At 38.2% G+C, this 9,736-nt stretch overlaps 1 protein-coding gene across 1 annotated transcript; it reads right to left on the bottom strand.

Annotated features, from left to right (window-relative positions):
* Nucleotides 1-435: 435 nt before the first annotated feature.
* On the bottom strand, nucleotides 436-2,070 carry LOC149118235 (galanin receptor 2a-like). Its single transcript, XM_089282404.1, has one exon. The coding sequence runs from the start codon at nucleotides 1,735-1,737 to the stop codon at nucleotides 718-720; it is 1,020 nt and encodes a 339-aa protein (XP_089138530.1). The 5' UTR covers nucleotides 1,738-2,070; the 3' UTR covers nucleotides 436-717.
* Between the last annotated feature and the right edge of the window lie 7,666 nt (nucleotides 2,071-9,736).

Below are 9,736 nucleotides of genomic sequence, written 5' to 3'. Positions count from 1 at the left end.
CAGATTTGTCGGATCGACACTGAAAATGCTTGCGAAAGAGTCTACTTATTTTGATGTATTTTACGTGCAATATATATAGAAAAGAAGTGCTGTCTCATAAGAAACCTTACCTATAACCTTGAATGAAATGCAATGAAAAACGTTTGTGAGCTCGTACGACTTGAATACATGCAAATTTTTCCAGCGGGCAGATCAACATCAAGATCTGGGTGTGAGGGAAGGGGGGGAGTGGGGAGAGTACTCTATGATTTGTTAGGCGGGAGTGTCCTCTGTGACCCAAGAACCCTTAGCCTTTACCACTCCATGTTATGCTGCAATTTTGCCACCCTAGCTATTCTGAACGTACGTCTTTGTGATATATGTGCAAACAAAAGTTAACTAAAAAAGCTTACACTTTGTGAGTTAAGTGCGACCTTGCATGGTACAAAACCCGGCTTGTTTTAACAGCATTTAATAATACACCAGTAATTGCAAGTTCACCAATATGTTTCATCTCTAGATTACCTAATCCACGAGTTTGGCCATAGGTCTCCTTTGATTATTATTCTAAACAATCAGTGTTCCATCGAAAATAATTTTCAGAACGGGAATACCTGTTGATTGCGGCAAGAATGTCTTTATATTTACGGTTGTCAGCTTGAGGAGAGCTTTGTTTTCGGATATAAACTCTTCTTATCAGAAATTCCTACCACACGTAGTGAGGTCGCTAAATTATGTTTAAACGTCACTGAGATGTAAGCCAGCATCGTTGTTAACTCTTAGCGTTGTAGAGCTGCATGTATTTTTTCCAATTCGCCTCATAATTCTTTCTTCTGTGAGAGTCCCCACTGCTGCAGAGGTCTGAGAAACTGTACATCTAAAGAAACGTTTAAGAGACGACTTCAAGTTTTCTCCGTAGATTCCGTACAGTATTGGATCCGACGCCGTGTTCACAAAAATTAAAAGTTGGGATGCTCTCCAGATGTACCCACCATCTGCGAGTTGAAAGTACATCAACATTCGTGTAATTACAAATGGTGACCAACATCCTACAAATGCTACCGTTAAGGCCACTAGAGGTTTAGCTGCCTTTCGATGCCGTAATTTAGAGCACGCAGCTGAAAAAAGGTTTTGCGCCGGAAAAACGCTAGAGCGTAACGTTACAAATATGGACCTCTGGGCATAAATCATATAGATTAGAGGAATCAGGAAGAAGCAAATGGAATGGATGCTGTAATAGATCTGTCGTCCTAAATCTGTGAATCCAATGTTTGTGCAGGACACCCCACCTGTGCTATCTTCATGTGTTTGATAGGCATAAAGCAAAGGCGAAGCTACAACAAGGCTAACAAACAACAAGCCCGCCAGCTTTCGATAGACGCCTTCTGGAGCGCTGGTTCTTGTACTGAATGGTTCAATCACAGCCTTGAGTCTTTCAAAGCTGATAACAACCAGAGTCGTTATTGAGGCAGTGTAGCAAGCTTCGATTAGAAAACTTTGCAGCTTGCAAGTGACCTGACCGCCAAGCCAAGTCCATATGAAAGTTATGAAGTCTAATGTGGTCAGAAACGTGAATGTGAGGTCAGCGATGGCCAAGTTGGCGATGAACCACTTCAGTGAAGAGGCTTTTCTCTTTATTGCTCTGTAACAGATCGACAAAACCAAACAGTTTCCGACTGTTGACAACATGAACACCAGAAAGTAAAAGAAGACGAATGAGACGACTGTCGCTCTTGGAAATCCATCGCTTGTTGCCATAACTCAGTCGCGCCTTCAGTTTAACGTGAGTCTCCAAACCTTGTCGACGATAACTTTCCTTTCTTTTCCTGGAACAACTGTATGCACTAATCAGTGTCTAACCAAGCCACGTCAGTTTCGGTTTTCTCAGTTAGCTTGTTCAAAGCTTATTTCTGGCGAAAGCAAACATTTAAATAAGACATCAGCGCATCAAGTGCAGCATTAAGCTCTGCTCCCATCTGTTGTTGCCATGTTTTTCGCGGTGGACTAGATGTATTAATTAGTTCTTCGAATTCGACCAGTGCGACGCTTGTCATCTAAGTTCTTAATTACAAATTTAGTAGATTACTTGATGGATTCTCTCAAAGAAGTGAAAGTCCTTACCTGGTTTTGATCAAGACTTGTCTCAGTAGCAATAATTTTTTGAGCGTCGTCAAACTTTGCCTTCAACCACCTACTTAAATATTCATAACTTTTTCATTTCTAAAGAATGATGTCTTAATCGGTTGTGACACTTGTGAAATACGAAACCTAAATTCAGAATCACAGATTTTAGCTACACGGAACGAGATATCAGATTATCAAACCGTCGACAATACGTATTTTAACGAATACAACTGTGCTCAACCTCATTCTATAGCAAAAGAACATATGTTGTGCAAAATTGCCTGATAATTGCGAACCAAACATTTTTTCATCTAGAAAGACGGTCATTTACATACATGTTATAGCAGGTCAGTTACAGGCAACTTATAAGGTAGACCGGCTAAATTATCAAACAAAACAAAAAATAAACTAAAACTGCATCCAATTTGCTTGTTATTTTACTGGTTCTTAATTTTCAAAGAAACCATTCCACATGTAAAATTAGGTTCAACAGAGACTGTTTGGTATCTTTGTTTCAGGTGTATATATCCACCCCTCTGTTTTTAGATACACATTAACTTAGACATGTAAAAATGGCTTTGCAGTCCCGAAAAGTTTCCGGCGCTTTCGAGAAACGGGCCCGTGGCCGCAAATTCAGATCTAGAGAAAATGTATCAAGTTCATTATGGATAAAATTGTGTAAATATCAGTTCGGCGATGCACCATTTGTACGCATTCGAAGGTCCTCGTCTTTTTAACGCTCTGTAGCAGACATAAAGATCAAAAGAGTTCCCCACTCAGTGTTGATAACAAGAAAACCATGGAGTAAAAACATGAAACATACTTACATAATATAATCCTCTCCGTGTCTATGTTGCACATAAGGCCGTAACGTTTCTCTGTGTATCATGCGGTCTTTTTACATGGCAGGGTCGCAGGTATTGCGCACAACGCACGTCCTTTTTTATCCTGAGCTTGGGACCAGGCTATGGAGAAGTTAAAAACATAAAACACGGAAATGAAACAACTATTATGGTTGGTCTACCACGGCTGCTTGCCATATTTTGTTTCAATTCCCTTAAAGAAACCAGTGTAATCCAATGAATTTAATTCATTTTTACGGTTCTTCTGATCTACAGTATATTTGTTTACGTTTAGAAGGAAGGATGATAAGCATTCGTTTATTTGCTTTAAAGCACCGCCTCAAAATTTGCGTAATAAAACGAACAGCGGCCATTAATTTTTTGACTGAGACAGATCACAGTTAAATTAAACGCAAAAAAGAGACAGCGAAGGTGAACAAATTATTACCAGCAACTATCTTGATTAAGAGGAATTACTCTACTCAAGTGGGATGCCCCATTGCTGTAGTAGTCACGTCCGCGATCAAAATTATGTCTTGTTATGGTTCTCGTTTTATTGTTTATGTTAATGCTGTTGTACATGTGTCTCCGGTGATAAAGTGGTGCAATGAGCGTTTGTCAGTTTACAGGAACATCCGTTGACTTTTCTTTGGATCCGTCTCCGGCAGGTGTCAGGTATTTTTTCTATGTACTACGAGTATAGTTTCAACCGATACGTAATTTTCTTTAAATTCCTTCCGATTACAACCTGTATTATACATTGAACTCACTATCTCTTTTCTGATTGGCCGAAAGGGTACAGTGAGCTTTCGAAATCAGCGCCTGTGACGTCATCCAACTGCAGATTATACAATAATCATGTCAAGGTCACGGGTAATCATGTCATGTATGACCGCGGTGCATGATTTCTAAGGGTAATCATGTCACGTTCGCGCGCTTTGTGTTGCTTGCCGTCAGTGAAGAAGCAAAAACATGACTTCAGTTTCATTGTTTTTTTCGTTCAAAACATAATAAAATTATTATTAGATTCGTAAGGGTTATCAGCCTCAGCCTTCGACTTCGGCATCGGTTCAGTAGTCATATAATCAATTCATCATTGCATTCCTGAAACGACTAGCGGGTTCAGTATTCAAATAATCAATTCATCAATGTATTCTTGAGGGGTACACTTCAATTGGTTTGACTGTAATCACTCGTACGATTACAGACCGAACTGGACTCCACTCGATCCTATTACCATGCTATTTGAAAAAAAAAATTATCGAAATAATGCTTTTTTCAAAAACATTTAGTCATTTTTGTTTCGTTTCCTCAGAAACGAAACGGTATTGTTTCCAGTTCAGGGGTGAACTATTTACATAGTGATTTGTAATATCCAATCAGAGTAAAGTTCGTAATTGTTAATGTAAATACGGCGGCAAAATGTCGGCCAAAACTCGGTGCATCGCAACAAAATATGTCATTTGCAACATTTCAGTGAAACTCTCGTTTCTTGGTATTATCTTACACAAGAAAACTGCGAACTGGACTTGATAGTGATAGTGAAAAAGAAATATATTTTCGAAGTAGAGACACCGCCACACCACGCAATTTATCCATCAATGCGATATTTTAAGCCGATAGAAGCAGCTAGTTTTGTTTAGTTCAGCAAAGAAATGGTACTGTTTTCCGTTTCAGAGTGATTTATTGACATAGTGAGTATGAATGTTATCAGGGTAAACGCTTGTAATTCACAACGTTTACATGTTCAGCAAAAATAACTTCTCGAAACTAAATTTTATTTCGTGACACGGCAAGAAAAGGAAATTAAAATGTCATGCAGGTCACGTAGAAATAATTGGCGACTTAAATGTTCCTAAGTCTTACTGAAACGATGTATTCTAGAGAAACGAAGATATCTGTTTCCGTGTTTGATTTAAATGTGATTAAGATCACAACTACGGCGACATAATTTGGTCAATCAGAACACTTCTCAGGAATAACAATCCCGCCCCTTTTCTGTGGCTGTTTACGGGAAAAGAACACGCACTTGGAGCGTTTGGACGATACTACAGATACGATATATTGTGGAAGGTAACTAGTTCATCATATTGTAATTTAATTGACGTTGATATATTGCAAAACAGGCACAATATGGCTTTTTTATGAGGTTTTCTTCATCATGATCGTAGGTGTCGACATTTTCCAGATTTAGTTGAACTTCTCGAATTTTCCGCCACAATTCCAGTAGCTTTACTTCTTAGAGCGCGCTTTTAAAAATAAGAAAATTTGTATTTTGACATGCCGCGAAATTTCAAGGACTGCTTTCCACGAAAACACCGAGAGCATTTGTATTTTAGCTTCATAATATTCAAGCAAAAGTGAAGGAATAATTGTACAACTGTCGTCACATATGAGGCGTCCTTTTTGAAGAGAAAAATATTTTGCGTCACTGACAACGAAACGTAGAGTGCCGCATCCATTCGAATCAAGGACTGTCTGGCACAGAAATGGAAAAATTATGCGTCAAATGCTTTTGCGTGTTAGCTTTATTTAGCCTCACACACAATACTTTGAATTTCTGAAAAATTTGGCGGGGCTGTGCGGTCCGCTTGCCAAAGCACTTACTCTATTTAAGACCAAAGTCTTCGATTTCTCTAACCATTGCCTGACCCTTAAATTAATACCCTGTTTCAGACCTGCCGTAGTTCTCTAGTTCAGATGTTAAAGGTATTGTGAATGGCTTTAGTTGCTGGTCTTATCGATAATGACGAAAAAAGTAGCTTCTAGGAAACATACCTAATTCAAGACTAGAGTGCAAAAACTATACCCAGTTTGAGCCCAAAATGACCAAAATCGATACTCTACTTCTGACTAAAATGTCGTGAAAAAACATCTCACTCTGACGCCGGACATACCTATATAGCCGATATAAGGGACCCCCTTATCTAGGGTAGAGTGAAAGTGAAGTACCACAAGTAAATACATTTCGAAGCGCGTTGACTGTAATAACTGCTACATGTGTAGTCAACTTAAATTAATTAGCCCTTTCTCTTTTACACTAGGTTTAGTACTAAACCTCACCTGGACGAAAAACCCCAGGCTCTGGCAACTGAGCAGATCAGTGCGGTGCAAAGCGGCGCATTAACACATATCCCCCTCACCCCCGGCCTTTCTCAGCCTTTGCATACCTTTCCGGAAACGAAACACTATTTCTTTCTGAGAAATGGCTTCTTGTTGTTTTAGTTTTTACCACCGTACAACTCCGAAAGTAACGACCGTCATTACTTTCGATAGGGCGGCCTTTGGGGCTCGCTACTCTCGGGGAGCCAAATATATTACATAGTTGGTGTGACTGAGCTCTTCAATAAAAGACGGGAATTCGTAAAAGCCGCCCTTAAAAGACGAGCTGAAATTCTTCGCCGGTTCCAGTTTAAATTTATGTTGCTGCCACATCGGGGGACTCTTCCTGTGTAAACAGTGTTCTCAGTGATCGTCAGGAAAGCTAATCAGATAACGTAAATTGTTTTTACTTCATGACGAATTGCTACGTTTGTCTCCTTTAACAATATCTCAGCTCATACCATGGGCAGCGCTTTTTGATGAAATCAGTGTCCTCTGGTCTCGCCCAAGAAAGATTGCAAAAAATGCTTTGCAACACAACCCTGTAATGTTTTGCGTAAACAAAACAATTACAGTGAGCCCCGCCTTACGGTCACCTCGTTGATATGGTCACCCGCCTAAGCGGCCTCTCAAAACATTTATTTTCACCCTTCCGATGTCAATATTGCATAAAATGAATGAATTTTCAATTTTTTGAAATTGCTTTTGCATTCCGGATGCCTATTAAAGAACAGTTGTTTAGGAGTGCAATCAGTGTAATATATCTGTTAAGACGTCACCCAATTCAAATATGTCATGAAATTTGATCCTACCCCGCTAATACGGCCAAATTTTTGTGTCGCATTGGTGACCGTATAAACGGGGTTCCACTGTACATATCTTCTCAGCTCAAGTGTCATTCTTCAGAGAATCTTAATAATAATAAATCTTAGTAAAAGCGTTAACTACATGTCTACAATAATTAATGCATCTCTAGTTCATGCCTACAAAATTTATTCTAGCTCCGTCTCCCCTGGTAGTCAGTTCAAGTTTGTTGCCTTTATATTTCGTTCTTTTTTATATTTACAAATGGCAGTGGGTAAATTTATTTCCTTAAATGTAAGAGGCATCAGCAACTTTCGTAAAAGAAGAACAATATTTACATGATGTAGAAAGCAGAAAGCGGATGTTATTTTTCTTCAGGAAACACATTCCACGAAAGATAATGAGTTATTGTGGAAAAGGGAATGGGACGCTCCCTTCTTTTGTTCACATGGGGCTAATAACTCTCGTAGGATTGCAATTTTAATACGGAATAACTTTGATTGCTCCGTTGAAGAAATAGTCGCGGACACAGATGGTCGTTATATTATACTCAAAGTTCTGTTGAAAGGTAAACGAGCTATCTTAGTTAACATATACGGTCCAAATCGTGATAACAAAGTGGGCAAAGTGTAATCAACGCCATAGAACGTCTACAATGGGAACTTGATCTGCATGATATTTGGCGTATTAAAAATCCCACAGAGCGTAGTTTTACGTGGAGTCAACCAGATCGGTTTTGTCTAGATTAGATTACTGGCTTATCTCGAACTCGGTATCAGATAATGTTTGTGATGTCGATATCATACCATCTATTAAAACAGATAACTCGGCAATCAAAATAGAATTTAAAGATGTTAGTGATGGTGTTAAGGGCCGACTATGGAAATTAAAATGCTCTTTATTAAGAGATGAAGTGTACGTTGACGAAATATATCGTATGATCCTACCTGGATACATGAAGGTAGAATAGACCTGTCTGATCCCCGCTCAGTACGGGACTGGGTTAAATATAGCGTTAAGAAGCATTCTAGAAAATACTCTATGAATAAATACAAGCAAAGACGAAGAGAAGAGCAACAACTAAACGAACAATTTCAGAACGCTCATTTAGTTTTTCAAAATGATCCATCCCAGGAAAATTTGGTGACTTTAAATGTCCTGAAAGAAAGAATGGAAAAAATGTACGAAGAAAAAGTGGAAGGTATAATTGTAAGATCCAGAGCACGCTGACATGAACATAGAGAAAAGAACTCTAGATATTTTCTTAACTTGGAGAAACGAAATCATGTTAAGAAACACGTTCGGAAACTTCGACTGAGTGGCGTTATTACTTCAGACCCTTTCGAAATTTTACATGCTGAAAAGGAGTTCTACGAAGGTCTGTATAAATCTCACTGTGTTTATGCACAACAAAATGCAAGCCTCCTTTAATTATGACGATCTTCTAATACTAAAACTTTCAGGAGATTATAGACAGTTTGGTGAAGGAGTTATTAACTTAGATGAATGCGCGAAGGTCTTGAATTCTTTTACTTTAAGACTCCTGGGAACGATGGATTGCCAATAAAATTGTATCGAACTTTCTGGAACTCGGTTGGAGAACTTTTAGTGGAATCTTTCAATGAGTCTTTTATAAAAGGAGAAGTCCATCGCAGAGACAGGCCGTAATTACACTGATTGAGAAAAAAGATCAAGACCGTTGTGATCTTAAAAACTGGCGACCAATTTCCCTGCTAAATGTTGATGCAAAAATTGCCTCCAAAGTTATTGCTGAAAGACTGAAGCGTGTGCTGCCGGATTTAATACACGAGAATCAGTCAGGATACATCCCAGGTCGAAATCTTTTTGACAATTTTCGCTCAATCATTGGCATAATGCAATATACAAAAGATAACAACAAACCCGGTATTTTATTTTTCATTGACTTTGAAAAAGCTTTTGATAGCTTAGAATGGGACTTTCTTAATAAATGTCTAGAACTATTTAATTTTGGACCATATTTTATAAGATGGGTTAATATTTTCTATAAAAATATTCAAAGCTGCGTCATAAATAATGGTCTGTGCTCCCACTATTTTAAGATAGAGCGTTGAGTCAGACAAGGAGACCCGCTCTCTCCTTACCTGTTTGTAACGGCGGTTGAAATTTTAGCTATTGCCATTAGAAATAAAGATAGTATCAAAGGGATAGAAATTAATGATTTGGAGACTAAACTATTACAGTTTGTGGACGATACAACAGCTGTTTTATCGGATTTGAACTCCGCTAACGCACTTTTTAGTTTACTTGAAGAGTTTGAGAAGGCTTCTGGTTTAAAACTGAATGTTAAAAAGACCGAAGCAATGTGGATTGGTTCTCTTAAGAGTTGTGAAGATCAACCATTCGGAGTTAAATGGCAAACCTGTATTAAATTCTTAAGGGTTCATATACCGTATGATATCAAGCTGTCAGTTGATAAGAATTTTAAACAAAGATTAAAGAAAATCAAAAATGTAATTAAACTTTGGAAAGTCAGAGGGCTGTCCATCCATGGTAAAGTAACGATTATCAAGGCCTTTTTGCTTTCAAAAATGATATACCCGAGTTCTGTGTTAACTACTCCACCCGAAATTATAAAGGAATTTAATACTCTGGTGTTTCATTTCCTATGGAATGGAAAAGATAAGTTTACTAGACGCTCCACTTATGCGCCCTACGATTCTGGCGGTATCAACATGGTTGATTATGAAAACATGGTTAAAGCATTAAGGTTAAGTTGGTTAAAAAGAATAATTTTTGATAGCCGTAACAGTTTTTGGAAACTTTATCTTAATGATATCTTAAGTAGTCACGGGGGATTATTTGTATTTAATTGTAACTATGCTGTTGATAAATTAAATATTCTA

The sequence above is a fragment of the Orbicella faveolata genome, unplaced genomic scaffold (genome assembly GCF_042242905.1).
Source record: "Orbicella faveolata isolate gen_17 unplaced genomic scaffold, um_ofav_v1 contig_1, whole genome shotgun sequence".
Taxonomy (NCBI): domain Eukaryota; kingdom Metazoa; phylum Cnidaria; class Anthozoa; order Scleractinia; family Merulinidae; genus Orbicella; species Orbicella faveolata.
This window is presented reverse-complemented; position numbering and strand designations above follow the sequence as displayed.

Coding starts and splice junctions, on each gene's coding strand:
- LOC149118235 (XM_089282404.1), bottom strand. CDS start 1,737: ATGGCAACAAGCGATGGATTTCCAAGAGCGACAGTCGTCTCATTCGTC.